This window comes from Lithobates pipiens, unplaced genomic scaffold (assembly GCF_037356315.1).
Source record: "Lithobates pipiens isolate NorthernLeopardFrog02 unplaced genomic scaffold, aLitPip1_a1.2 Scaffold_16, whole genome shotgun sequence".
In the NCBI taxonomy this organism is placed as follows: Eukaryota; Metazoa; Chordata; class Amphibia; order Anura; family Ranidae; genus Lithobates; species Lithobates pipiens.
In genome coordinates, this window is record NW_027507748.1 from 16,728,005 (window position 1) to 16,743,009 (window position 15,005).

The 15,005-nt window shown below is 51.4% G+C and overlaps 1 protein-coding gene across 1 annotated transcript; it reads left to right on the forward strand.

Moving 5' to 3' along the window:
- The first annotated feature begins 1,959 nt into the window (after nucleotides 1-1,959).
- LOC143981636 (cystatin-A-like) lies at nucleotides 1,960-13,269 on the forward strand. Its single transcript, XM_077479628.1, has 3 exons — nucleotides 1,960-2,129; nucleotides 8,263-8,364; nucleotides 13,063-13,269. Exons 1-3 carry the CDS (start codon nucleotides 2,061-2,063, stop codon nucleotides 13,201-13,203), a joined length of 312 nt encoding a protein of 103 aa, XP_077335754.1. The 5' UTR covers nucleotides 1,960-2,060; the 3' UTR covers nucleotides 13,204-13,269.
- Nucleotides 13,270-15,005: the final 1,736 nt, after the last annotated feature.

The window sequence follows — 15,005 nt, forward strand, 5'->3', positions numbered from 1 at the left end:
GGGGCGCTGTCCTGGAGGAGGGGAGATCACACAGTCACATACAGGGGGCGCTGTCCTGGAGGAGGGGAGATCAGACAGTCACATACAGGCGGCGCTGTCCTGGAGGAGGGGAGATCAGACAGTCACATACAGAGGGCGCTGTCCTGGAGGAGGGGAGATCAGACAGTCACATACAGGGGGCGCTGTCCCGGAGGAGGGGAGATCAGACGTTCACATACAGGGGGCGCTGTCCCGGAAGAGGGGGAGATCAGACATTCACATACAGGGGGCGCTGTCCTGGAGGAGGGGAGATCAGACAGTCACATACAGGGGGCGCTGCCCTGGAGGAGGGGAGATCAGACAATCACATACAGGGGGCGCTGTCCTGGAGGAGGGGAGATCAGACAGTCACATACAGGGGGCGCTGTCCTGGAGGAGGGGAGATCCCACATTCACATACAGGTGCTGTCCTGGAGGAGGGGAGATCAGACAGTCACATACAGGGGAGATCCCACATTCACATACAGGTGCTGTCCTGGAGGAGGGGAGATCAGACAGTCACATACAGGGGGCGCTGTCCTGGAGGAGGGGAGATCAGACAGTCACATACAGGGGGTGCTGTCCTGGAGGAGGGGAGATCAGACAGTCACATACAGGGGGCGCTGTCCTGGAGGAGGGGAGATCAGACATTCACATACAGGGGGCGCTGTCCTGGAGGAGGGGAGATCCCACATTCACATACAGGTGCTGTCCTGGAGGAGGGGAGATCAGACAGTCACATACAGGGGAGATCCCACATTCACATACAGGTGCTGTCCTGGAGGAGGGGAGATCAGACAGTCACATACAGGGGGCGCTGTCCTGGAGGAGGGGAGATCAGACAGTCACATACAGGGGGTGCTGTCCTGGAGGAGGGGAGATCAGACAGTCACATACAGGGGGCGCTGTCCTGGAGGAGGGGAGATCAGACATTCACATACAGGGGGCGCTGTCCCGGAGGAGGGGAGATCAGACATTCACATACAGGGGGCGCTGTCCCGGAGGAGGGGAGATCAGACATTCACATACAGGGGGCGCTGTCCCGGAGGAGGGGAGATCAGACAATCACATACAGGGGGTGCTGTCCCGGAGGAGGGGAGATCAGACAATCACATACAGGGGGCGCTGTCCCGGAGGAGGGGAGATCAGACATTCACATACAGGGGGCGCTGTCCCGGAGGAGGGGAGATCAGACATTCACATACAGGGGGCGCTGTCCCGGAGGAGGGGAGATCAGACAATCACATACAGGGGGTGCTGTCCCGGAGGAGGGGAGATCAGACATTCCCATACAGGAGGGGAGATCAGACAGTCACATACAGGGGGCGCTGTCCTGGAGGAGGGGAGATCAGACATTCACATACAGGGGGCGCTGTCCTGGAGGAGGGGAGATCACACAGTCACATACAGGGGGCGCTGTCCTGGAGGAGGGGAGATCACACAGTCACATACAGGGGGCGCTGTCCTGGAGGAGGGGAGATCACACAGTCACATACAGGGGGCGCTGTCCTGGAGGAGGGTAGATCACACAGTCACATACAGGGGGCGCTGTCCTGGAGGAGGGGAGATCAGACAGTCACATACAGGGGGCGCTGTCCTGGAGGACGGGAGATCTCTGTAACATCATGTTTTATACCTTATAAAATACTGGGTTATATTTGGTGTTTTTGGGCATTAAGATTCAAAAAAGTGCATTTTTTTCAATAAAGATTACATTTGAAAAAGCGCTGCACGAATACCACGTGACATCAAAAGAACACCCACCAATTTATTCTCTGGGGCCTCTGCTATAACAAAACACACATAATGTTTGGGGATTGTAAGACATTTTCTAGCAGTAAATACTGATTGTTACTCGTGACTACAAAGTGCCAGGAAAGTTCTGGAGCTGAAGAGGTTACATGACACACCCTCCAATACAGCCCCGCCCACTAGGATGAGCCTGTGTCCTGACATCACCCCCACCAGGAAGTCTTGGTACAGTCCGCCCCGCTGCAGTCTCTCTGTACAGTGAAGGGAGAGCAGTTCGGACGGAGCCAATAATGCCGATGTGCGGGGGTCTAGGGAATGTGAAGCCGGCCACCCCGGAGGTTCAGGAGATCTGTGATCGGGTGAGTGAGGCGGCAGGGGGCGCTGTGTGATAGTTGCCCCCAAGGAGGGGAGATAGAGTTTCCACCTTATCCCTTTAAACCCGAACAAATATTAATTACTCTGTGGGTGATTGAGGTCTGTGGGTGATTGAGGTGATAATTAGACTCACTTGGTGTCTTAGCTGCATTATATCGGCCTCAGAAGCCGAGTGATAGTCCTCTTCTCTGCCATAGAGGGGCGTGGTCGGGGGAGGGGTCACATGACAGGCTGAGGAGATACTGTGTGTATACAATATATGTGGTGTGTGTGTGGGGGATACAATGTTTGTATGTGGTGTGTGTGTGGGGGATACAATGTTTGTATGTGGTGTGTGTGTGGGGGATACAATGTATCTGAGTGAAGAGCGGTGCTGTGTGTGGTGTATCGGCTCTATTCTCTGTGTGTTGCAGGGTATGCTGGGACTTGTAGTGCCAATATCAGGTATGAGGAACTACCAGTCCCAACACAGCCAGTATGACACAGCAGAGATGTACTGGGAGGGAGAGCACATTTTCAAAGCCCCCCCCCCCCCAAATGTGATCAGTGTAGTCCCCCCCCCCTATTGGTGATCAGTGTAGTTAACCCCCCCCCCCCCTGTATTGCTGATCAGTGTAGTTCCCCCCTCCTGTATTGGTGATCAGTGTAGTCCCCCCGTATTGCTGATCAGTGTAGTCCCCCCCCCCCCCTGTATTGCTGATCAGTGTAGTCCCCCCCCCCCCCCCTGTATTGCTGATCAGTGTAGTTCCCCCCCCCCTGTATTGCTGATCAGTGTAGTTTCCCCCCCTGTATTGGAGATCAGTGTAGTCCCCCCCCCCTGTATTGGTGATCAGTGTAGTCCCCCCCCCCGTATTGGAGATCAGTGTAGTCCCCCCCCCCGTATTGGAGATCAGTGTAGTCCCCCCCCCCCGTATTGGAGATCAGTGTAGTCCCCCCCCCCGTATTGGAGATCAGTGTAGTCCCCCCCCCCGTATTGGAGATCAGTGTAGTCCCCCCCCGTATTGGAGATCAGTGTAGTCCCCCCCCCTGTATTGGTGATCAGTGTAGTCCCCCCCCCTGTATTGGTGATCAGTGTAGTCCCCCCGTATTGCTGATCAGTGTAGTCCCCCCCCCTTGTATTGCTGATCAGTGTAGTTCCCCCCCCCCCTGTATTGGAGATCAGTGTAGTCCCCCCCCCCCCCCTGTATTGGAGATCAGTGTAGTCCCCCCCGTATTGGAGATCAGTGTAGTTCCCCCCCCCCTGTATTGGAGATCAGTGTAGTCCCCCCCCTGTATTGGTGATCAGTGTAGTCCCCCCCCCTGTATTGGTGATCAGTGTAGTTTCCCCCCCCGTATTGCTGATCAGTGTAGTTCCCCCCCCCCGTATTGCTGATCAGTGTAGTCCCCCCCCCTGTATTGCTGATCAGTGTAGTTCCCCCCCTGTATTGCTGATCAGTGTAGTTTCCCCCCTGTATTGGAGATCAGTGGTTTCCCCCCTGTATTGGAGATCAGTGTAGTCCCCCCCCTGTATTGGTGATCAGTGTAGTTTCCCCCCCCTATTGCTGATCAGTGTAGTCCCCCCCCTTGTATTGCTGATCAGTGTAGTTCCCCCCCCCTGTATTGCTGATCAGTGTAGTTTCCCCCCCTGTATTGCTGATCAGTGTAGTCCCCCCCCCCCCTGTATTGGAGATCAGTGTAGTCCCCCCCCCCCTGTATTGGAGATCAGTGTAGTCCCCCCCTTGTATTGCTGATCAGTGTAGTTCCCCCCCTGTATTGGTGATCAGTGTAGTTCCCCCCCCCCCTGTATTGGTGATCAGTGTAGTCCCCCCCTTGTATTGCTGATCAGTGTAGTTCCCCCCCCTGTATTGGTGATCAGTGTAGTTCCCCCCCCCCCCCTGTATTGCTGATCAGTGTAGTCCCCCCTGTATTGCTGATCAGTGTAGCCCCCCCTTGTATTGCTGATCAGTGTAGCCCCCCCTTGTATTGCTGATCAGTGTAGCCCCCCTTGTATTGCTGATCAGTGTAGCCCCCCCCCTGTATTGGTGATCAGTGTAGTCCCCCCCCCCGTATTGGTGATCAGTGTAGTCCCCCCCCCTGTATTGCTAATCAGTGTAGTCCCCCCCCCCGTATTGCTGATCAGTGTAGTTTCCCCCCCCTGTATTGCTGATCAGTGTAGTTCCCCCCCCCCCCCCCCGTATTGGTGATCAGTGTAGTTTACCCCCCCCCCCTTGTATTGGAGATCAGTGTAGTCCCCCCCCCCTTTATTGGAGATCAGTGTAGTCCCCCCCTGTATTGGAGATCAGTGTAGTTCCCCCCCTGTATTGGTGATCAGTGTAGTCCCCCCCGTATTGGTGATCAGTGTAGTCCCCCTCTGTATTGATGATCAGTGTAATTTCCCCCCCCCCCCCCCTGTATTGGTGATCAGTGTAGTTCCCCCCTGTATTGGTGATCAGTGTAATTCCCCCCCCCCCCCCTGTATTGGTGATCAGTGTAGTTCCCCCGTATTGGTGATCAGTGTAGTCCCCCCCCCCCGTATTGGAGATCAGTGTAGTCCCCCCCCCCGTATTGGAGATCAGTGTAGTCCCCCCCCCCCCGTATTGGAGATCAGTGTAGTCCCCCCCCCCGTATTGGAGATCAGTGTAGTCCCCCCCCCCGTATTGGAGATCAGTGTAGTCCCCCCCCCGTATTGGAGATCAGTGTAGTCCCCCCCCCTGTATTGGTGATCAGTGTAGTCCCCCCCCCTGTATTGGTGATCAGTGTAGTCCCCCCGTATTGCTGATCAGTGTAGTCCCCCCCCTTGTATTGCTGATCAGTGTAGTTCCCCCCCCCCTGTATTGGAGATCAGTGTAGTCCCCCCCCCCCTGTATTGGAGATCAGTGTAGTCCCCCCGTATTGGAGATCAGTGTAGTTCCCCCCCCCCTGTATTGGAGATCAGTGTAGTCCCCCCCTGTATTGGTGATCAGTGTAGTCCCCCCCCTGTATTGGTGATCAGTGTAGTTTCCCCCCCCGTATTGCTGATCAGTGTAGTTCCCCCCCCCCCCCGTATTGCTGATCAGTGTAGTCCCCCCCCCTGTATTGCTGATCAGTGTAGTTCCCCCCCTGTATTGCTGATCAGTGTAGTTTCCCCCCCTGTATTGGAGATCAGTGGTTTCCCCCCCTGTATTGGAGATCAGTGTAGTCCCCCCCCTGTATTGGTGATCAGTGTAGTTTCCCCCCCTATTGCTGATCAGTGTAGTCCCCCCCTTGTATTGCTGATCAGTGTAGTTCCCCCCCCCTGTATTGCTGATCAGTGTAGTTTCCCCCCCCTGTATTGCTGATCAGTGTAGTCCCCCCCCCCCTGTATTGGAGATCAGTGTAGTCCCCCCCCCCCTGTATTGGAGATCAGTGTAGTCCCCCCCCTTGTATTGCTGATCAGTGTAGTTCCCCCCCTGTATTGGTGATCAGTGTAGTTCCCCCCCCCCTGTATTGGTGATCAGTGTAGTCCCCCCCCTTGTATTGCTGATCAGTGTAGTTCCCCCCCCTGTATTGGTGATCAGTGTAGTTCCCCCCCCCCCCTGTATTGCTGATCAGTGTAGTCCCCCCCTGTATTGCTGATCAGTGTAGCCCCCCTTGTATTGCTGATCAGTGTAGCCCCCCCTTGTATTGCTGATCAGTGTAGCCCCCCCTTGTATTGCTGATCAGTGTAGCCCCCCCCCTGTATTGTGATCAGTGTAGTCCCCCCCCCCCGTATTGGTGATCAGTGTAGTCCCCCCCCCTGTATTGCTAATCAGTGTAGTCCCCCCCCCGTATTGCTGATCAGTGTAGTTTCCCCCCCCTGTATTGCTGATCAGTGTAGTTCCCCCCCCCCCCCCCGTATTGGTGATCAGTGTAGTTTACCCCCCCCCCTTGTATTGGAGATCAGTGTAGTCCCCCCCCCCCTTTATTGGAGATCAGTGTAGTCCCCCCCCTGTATTGGAGATCAGTGTAGTTCCCCCCCCTGTATTGGTGATCAGTGTAGTCCCCCCGTATTGGTGATCAGTGTAGTCCCCCTCTGTATTGATGATCAGTGTAATTTCCCCCCCCCCCCCAGTATTGGTGATCAGTGTAGTTCCCCCCTGTATTGGTGATCAGTGTAATTCCCCCCCCCCCCTGTATTGGTGATCAGTGTAGTTCCCCCTGTATTGGTGATCAGTGTAGTTCCCCCCCCCCTGTATTGGTGATCAGTGTAGTTCCCCCCCCCCCTGTATTGGTGATCAGTGTAGTTCCCCCCCCCTGTATTGGTGATCAGTGTAGTTCCCCCCCCCTGTATTGGTGATCAGTGTAGTTCCCCCCCCCTGTATTGGTGATCAGTGTAGTTCCCCCCCCCCGTATTGGTGATCAGTGTAGTTCCCCCCCCCCGTATTGGTGATCAGTGTAGTTCCCCCCCGTATTGGTGATCAGTGTAGTTCCCCCCCCCCGTATTGGTGATCAGTGTAGTCCCCCCCCCCCCGTATTGGTGATCAGTGTAGTTCCCCCCCTGTATTGGTGATCAGTGTAGTTCCCCCCCCCTGTATTGGTGATCAGTGTAGTCCCCCCCCCCCCTGTATTGGTGATCAGTGTAGTTCCCCCCCCCCCTGTATTGGTGATCAGTGTAGTTCCCCCCCCCCCCCCCTGTATTGGTGATCAGTGTAGTCCCCCCCTGTATTGGTGATCAGTGTAGTCCCCCCCTGTATTGGTGATCAGTGTAGTTTCCCCCCCCCCTGTATTGGTGATCAGTGTAGTTCCCCCCCCCTGTATTGGTGATCAGTGTAGTTCCCCCCCCTGTATTGGTGATCAGTGTAGTTACCCCCCCCTGTATTGGTGATCAGTGTAGTTACCCCCCCCTGTATTGGTGATCAGTGTAGTCCCCCCTCCTGTATTGGTGATCAGTGTAGTCCCCCCCCCTGTATTGGTGATCAGTGTAGTCCCCCCCCCCTGTATTGGTGATCAGTGTAGTCCCCCCCCCTGTATTGGTGATCAGTGTAGTCCCCCCCCCTGTATTGGTGATCAGTGTAGTCCCCCCCCCTGTATTGGTGATCAGTGTAGTCCCCCCCCCTGTATTGGTGATCAGTGGTAGTCCCCCCCCCTGTATTGGTGATCAGTGTAGTCCCCCCCTGTATTGGTGATCAGTGTAGTCCCCCCCCTGTATTGGTGATCAGTGTAGTCCCCCCCCTGTATTGGTGATCAGTGTAGTCCCCCCCCTGTATTGGTGATCAGTGTAGTCCCCCCCTCCTGTATTGTCAGTGTAGTCCCCCCCCCTGTATTGGTGATCAGTGTAGTCCCCCCCCCTGTATTGGTGATCAGTGTAGTTGTTGCCCTCCCCCCCTATTGGTGATCAGTGCAGTTCCGCCCCCCTTCGTATTGGTGATCAGTGCAGTCCCCCCCCTCCCGTATTGGTGATCAGTGTAGTTCCCCCCCCCCCCCCCCCCCCTAACGTATTGATGGTTGGTGCATCCCTTTATCGATGGTAAGCAAAATTCCTCCTATGGAATTCCCTATATTGGGGGGTCTATGTAGTACCCCGATATATTGTAGCGCTCCCTTACATTGATGGTCGGTGTGTTACTCTCCTTGGAGTGACCCTTATCCCGGCTCTGATGAGTGATGTCATACTGCACCTCTGACCTGCCCATCAATCCCATAGGAAATCACCGCCTTTTATACTCTTCTCCTCTGTGTGAAAAGAAGTTTACTAAAAAAATTAAAGATAAAATCATATGATTGGGCATAATGTAGGTTAGTCGGGGGGGGGGGGGGGTGTTATGTAAAAATAAAAATTGCAGAACTTTTGGTTCTGTAAAACTGCGGGAACTTTCCTTTTAATGCAAACGCTGGAAAGATTGAATATTCTATTTTCTCTCAAAACCCATGTGATTTCCCTATGATCCTCAGTGCCATCTAGTGGCCACATTCTAGTATTTTTTTTCCCATTCACACATATATATACATTTTTTTTCAATGAATAACCTTCAATCTTCAGCAAATCTAACCTGAGAACATTCGATTTGTCCCATTCACACTGAATCAACTTACATGCAGTTTCCATGGACCGCTAAGGATATTTTATTTTATAAATACACCCCATGAGTTAGAGAACATATCAGGGCGCTCATCAACGTCTCTTCTTCTCTTCTCTTCCAGTTCAAAGCGGAGGTGGAGCAGAAATCCGGGATGAATTTCGCCACTTTCGATGCCATTGAATACAAGACTCAGCTTGTTGCCGGGACAAATTACTTCATTAAGGTAATATAGAGTGCAATGGAGGAAGCCTCAGAGGAGAAGAAGCTGAGCCCTATTACTTATTGGGTTTATCACCCAGAAATGTATTCTAGTCAATTCATTAAAAAATAAAAATAAATAACACACATGTTCTATACTTACCTGCTCTGTGTAATGGTTTTGCACAGAGCAGCCCCGATCCTCCTCTTCTCATGTCCCCCGACAGCGCTCCTGGCTCCTCCTCTTCTCGTTTGCTATGGGGGGGGGGGGTACGTGTGTGTGTGCTCGCTTCCGAGCCCCGCTCTGTTATACATAGAACGGGGGTCAGCCCCACCCCTGCTCCCTCCTCACTGATTGATTGACAGCAGCAGGAGCCAATGAGGAGGGAGAGAGTCGGGACAGCAGCCACACTCGTGCACATTGCTGAATTAGGCTCAAGTAGCTATTGGGGGGGCTGTGGGGGTGCTGCTTACTGAAGGTTTTTTAACATCATGCAAAGAATGACTGCCAGGCTTTATAACTACAGGGCTGTCAGTAGGGATGAGCTCAGGCGTGTTCGCATGGAACACGTGCAGAGCCCGCCAGGAAGTCGGTGCAGCGCTGCGCTAATCACAGGCGGTGAGATATTGCCCGATCTCTGCAGCCGCACATCGGGACAATGTCTCACTGCCTGTGATTAGCACAGCTCTGCGCCAACTTCCTGGAGGGCTCTGCACATGTTCCATGCGAACACGCCTGAGCTCATCCCTAGTTGTCAGTAACGCGGTTTATGAGCATTTCGCAATACAAGCTATCTTTTTTTTTTTTTTTTTTTTTTTAAATCTTGACTCTGTGTGCAAGCGTGAGCAGGATTCAAGCCAATGGGGTATGCTGTACAGCGTTTGGCCAGAGGTGCGGGGGGTGCCGGTGACACTCCGAGCCGATCGGAAGCACTCTGTTCCCAAATGTCTCTGGCGCCCCCCACCCACCTCTGGTCACGTGCAGTACTGCATAGAATAGCAGTCACTGTGGAACTAATTACCTGAGTTTCCATGGACTCCTATGGCGAAACTTGCTTTGATATACGAGTGCTTTGGATTACAAGCATTCTTCTGAAACAAGTTATGCTCGTAATAAAAGGTACCCACTGTACCATGGTAGAAAATTCCTATTCATCATTATGTTCTTACTGTATTTGAAAATTGTATCCTTTTCTGATTGGTCAGATAAAAAAACAAAAAAAAAACCTTTGACATAATGGGGGTTATTTACGAAAAGGCAAATCCAGTTTGCGCTGAAAGTACACTTCGAAGGGCAGCCACTGTAAATCTGAGGGGTAGATCTGAAATGAGGGGAAGCTCTGCTGATTTTATCATCCAATCATGTGCAAGCTAAAATGCTAAATGCACTTTAAGTGGATTTTCCTTTAGTACATAACACCCCCCCCAATGTATTAGTTTATTTCTGTTTGGCCTAATGGAGGTCGGTCTGTCATCTGAAAACTGTTACAAAGAGGATATAATGTAACAAATTCATTCTCTTCAATAAACATGAAGCTTTGTGCTGCAACCAGCTTTAGTTCTTCATAAATTACTTTGTATTTTTAACTAAAAAATAAATAAAAACTGTGAAGCCCCCAACATAACACCACCCTGCATGTTCTTCAGCAGGTACCCCAAAACAAGGGGTTTCCACAAAGAAATGAGGCCACCCCCCCGCTTGGGGTTCCAAGAGGAACGGCACAGTGGTGTAGTGGGTAGCAGTAAAGAGGGTTGCTGGTTCGAATCCCAACCTCGACACTACCTGCCTGGAGTTTGCATGTTCTCCCTGTGCCTCTATGGGTTTCCTCCGGGTACTCCAGTTTCCTCCCACACTCCAAAGACATGCAGGTAGGTTAATTTGCTTCTGTCAAAAATTGGCCCTAGTATATGAATGGGGATCTTGGATTGTGGGCTCCTTGAGGGACTGATGTGAGTGTGCAATGTACAGGGATAGGAAAATTGTAGACACTCGCTCAGAATGGACTGGTGTCTTTATTCAACCTTACTAACTATGATGGTGTTGGTATTGATGGGGGTATGTTTTTGTGCCCCGGTAGGAGATGACCAGTTTTTACGCCTTTTTACAGCTTCCCTTATAGGGGTTGTAAACATGGGCGTCCGCAGAACTTTTTCCGGGGGGGCGGCGGCATCATTTTAAGGTCACCTAAGCTCCGCCTCTTTTTGACGATGTTTTGAAGGGGAGGAGCTTAGACATTATTACATAAAGCGCAGGCATGCAAAGGTTTGAGAAACCTGATGCAGAAACTTAATGTTAGGATCAAGCTGCCATTGTCTGATTAACTATTTCAAATTTCCACTGGATAGATATGTGTTATAAATTGGAGATAATTCATCTCCACTTTGTATTGGTGTACCATGCCCATGTAAATAGCCTGAGAATGTACATCTTTTTATATTGCAATACATGTTGTGGGTGGCCACAGTGCTGGTGCAAGGATTTTTGACACCCTAGGCGAAGCCTCATTTTGCCACCCCATTTGCCCATGTGACAGAAGGCGCCGCTATACAGGAAGCATCGGCTCTGCTTCCTCTAGCGCTGGCTCCAGTGCTGCGCTGCGCCTCTAATTACACTACCGGTCCGGCTGAGTTAGTTACCAGCTGCAGCCTGCAGAGTATGCAGATGTGGAGGGAAACCAGTGGCCGGGCACCCCTAGGCAGCAGAGCGCCCTAGGCGGCTGCCTAGTGTGCCTAGTGCTAGCACCGGCCTTGGGTGACCATGTTTTGATCTTAATGAAAACAGCTATACTGTAGGATCATTGGAACCAGTGTACTGTATAAACCCATGGAGCGTCAAGCTCATAACCTGGAAAGCTGGCTTATGAAGGGTTAAGGGAATCCCTGTGCTGGGAGCAAACAGTGGCTGACCTTATGCAAAGCTTAAGTGATCTGAGATAACAAGTGGATAGATAAGAGAAGCAGAGTTGGGAAATGCATTCACAGTCACTCCATTTAGAACCGGTGTGAACACCAGATGTGTGTAAGAAGTCCTCTCCAGCTCACCAGACTTCTTCTTCTTCTATTGCCGGTGTTTTTCATATATAGCATCCGGCCATCTAAAAGTGTCCGCCCCGTACTGCACAGGCGCAGCACGGAGCAGACGGAGATTCGTAAAATCTTCGAAGATGAACGGCGCCTGCGCCGTGAGTCGAGGTGCAAGCCCCACCATCCAAGTGGACATAGGGCAGCACATATTAGAGGGCCCCTTGTGGCCTCGCTGCGCTCGGCTTTTTTGATTCTAACTCTGTCCACTTGGATGGTGGGGCTGGAACCTGGGCTCCTCCTCTTCTCGAGTGCCCCCACAAAGAGCCGCATTCCATGGGGGCACTGTTGTGGGTGCACTCCTGAGTCCTGCTGCTGTGTCCATTGACAGATAACAGGACTCAGCCCCCGCCCCCTGGTTCCCATGTCACTGGATTTGATTATCCAATGAGGCCCCCGAGACAGCGGCTGGAGCTGCTGTGCTTGTCCCTGTCGCTGGAATGATCGGGTTCAGGTAAGAAGAAGGTGTTTCACCTTAATGCATAAAAAGAGGAACTGCAGTCTGCTCACATAATAATTTGCAATAAAAACATCTTTGCCATTCTGAAGCTTCCCTCCAACCACTTTGCTTATTATTTTATATATACTGGGATTCTGTACTTGCCAAATATGCTGAAGAAATCTCCCTCCACTGAGTCTGGCTGCATCCATTTTAACTGTGGGCAGCTGAAGCTGCTGCCTGTTCACTTCCTGGATTTACAGACTCACACCTACAGCTCTCATTGTCCCTCTTATGACTCACCCCCCCCCCCCCCTTTCCTGGCAAACTCCCAGAGAGAGAGCGCTGTACATGATGTCATAAGCCTAGGCTAATGACCAGACAAACAGGAAGTGGGCTGTATAAGGGATTTACTGGCAGAAAATGAACCTGTCACCATTTTAAACCTTAAAATTAAATCTAGTTGGCTGTGTGGGACAACACTCTGCTGTGCACCTCTCTGTTACCAGTTTCACATTGCTTATAAGGGCTTTAACTCCCTATTCTACCTCCTGAATACGTACATACCCACCCATTTGTTCCCAGTGGCGGCTGGTGGTAATTTTCTTTGGGGGGGTGGCAAACAGTGCCCCCCCACAGTTGGCCAGCGGGCGTGTCTGGTGCACTTACCCCATCAGCGCTTCTCCTGGGTTTGCGGCGCCACAGCTATCCCTTCCCCTGCTCTCCTGTCTCCACAAGCAAGGGTTCTGGCTTCCGTATCCTCCTTCTTAGCGGTCAATCGGGAGTCTTCTCTTTTCGGCTAAAAGGAAAACGGGTCTCAGACCTGTTTCTGATTGGCCGGATTGAGCACCAGCGCTACAACAGCAAATATTAATTTGCTGTTGTAACCCCTGGATGGGCTCATTGTGCAGTGCTCTGTGCCACGAGCCCACATATTGTGCAGCCTATTGGAGCCTATGGCTCTAATCAGGTGCTAAAAAAACACCGCCCCGCCACTGTAATTCATGCACCCAGCCTCCTGAAAGGGGCCAAATGCCTGAACAGGGCGTGGCAGTGGTGGCCATGGATAGATTCATGCCATTTCCTTCTCATAGCTATTCATCAGAAAGCCTTTTACTTCTAAAATTTTAACCGGTTCCCTTTATTGGAGATCGTATCGGATGCATTAACAGTATTGATGACGGTTGTGTTTGTCCTTCTCAGACTCACGTAGGAGATGATCAGTATATACATCTGCGGGTCTACAAGAAGCTCCCGTGTTACCAGGAGGAGATGAGCCTCACCGCCTTCCAGGTGGGCAAGACCAGAGAGGACCACATCGTCCACTTTGAACCCAGCGACTGACCAATCCGGACGCAGCTCTCTGCCGCTAGTTTTACTTCTCTTTCTTAATAAAATTAACCAATCGGATGATGTGTTATTGTTATTTAATATCTTATTTTATTGTATTTGATAATAAGTAGCATTTCCACCATGGAGGGTGCAGAAACAAAGTGCTCATCGCACTAGGTGGGTCCAATACCGGATGAACCCCCTTTCTAGCAATCTTTGCAATAAAAATAAAAATAAAAAAATTGCTTCTGCAAGTCGCTTCTGTCCTTCCCTCCCATTGCAGTATTGGGAGAACTATCATGGAGTGTATTTATGATTATATGTATACAGTGCTGACACATTATGCATCTCTGGTGTCCGATCTGAAGTCCTTTTGGTATTTAAAGTTGTGTTCTACACACTAAAAAAAAAAAAAAAAATGCTTAAAATTCCTTAAAAAAATAAATAAATTAACATTTGGAAAAAAATAAATAAAATTTAACTCGCCTCTAAATGCCTGTTGCTAGGGGGTCCCTCGTAGTCTGCCTCCTTCAGTGCCGTCACTTTCCCTCAGCGCAGGAAGGGCTCAGCTCCACCCCCTCCCTCCTGTCAGTCATCTGGGACACGTGACAAGCCCCAGATGACTGCGCGGCTAATCACGGTGCCGCTCGTGCATGCGCAGTGAGTGCTTGGCTGTGAAGCCACAGCCGGGTGCCCCCAGTTGCAATGCCGGCACTGCCGAGAGGAGGGGGCAACGAGTGGGTCTTTGTTCCCACGCATCGCTGGACCCTGGGACAGGTAAGTGTCCGATTTATTAAAAGTCAGCAGCTGCAGTATTTGTAGCTGCTGACTTTTAATTTTTTATTTTTTTTCTTAAGGGAAGCTCCTCTTTAAAGGATAATTTCACCTTTCGTTACATGTTACACTCATATTTAGGGTGTAACATGTTACGAGCAGACCAGCCCCCGCATCTCCCCAATTCCCTGATCTGACAGCTAGCGAGATCTCATTTCCCCCCACTAGCTGTCACAATTAAAAAAAAAAAAAAAAAAACAAGCGAGCCGCGTCACTCATTCACAGTGCCCAGTGAATGGAAAACTACAAGATCTGGCAGCCTTTGCGGCTGTCGGCTTGTAGTTTTCAATGAACTACCACGATGCTGTGGTGGTTCATTCGCTCTTCCTGTCAGATTGTATCAGCTTGCTCGTGCGGGACCTACGGGCACACAGTTGTACTGCAGGAGACCAGCATGGGACAACCGATCTGCTGATCGCTGGTGCAATGCTTTAGACGCGGGGTCTCTAACTGGCGCCCCCCCCCAGCTGTCTCAAAACTACAAGTCCCACGAGACATTGCAAGGCTGACAGTTACAAGCATGACTCCCACAGGCAGAGGCATGATGGGACTTGTAGTTTTGCAACAGCTGGAGGGCTGTCAGTAGGGATGGCCTTGCGGTTAGTTCACGGCAAATTTTGCGTGTTCGCGATTCGCCAAACCGGCGGACTTCTGGCGATGTTCACGTGGCAGACATATGTGGTGTAGTGGTTAGCACTTTCCCCTAGCAGCAATAGGGTTGCTGGTTCAAATCCCAACCATGACACTATCTGCCTGGAGTTTGCATGTTCTCCATGTGCCTGTGTGGGTTTCCTCCGGGTACTCCGGTTTCCTCCCACAATCCAAAGACATGCTGGTAGGTTAATTAGACCCTGTCCAAAAAAAAAAAATTGGCCATAATATTTGTATGTGTATGTCAATGTCCTATGTGTTGTAAGTGTGTCGGGACTCTGCAGGTCAAAGGACCACGTAAAAAAGCTGCAGATGGACACCGGTGGCAA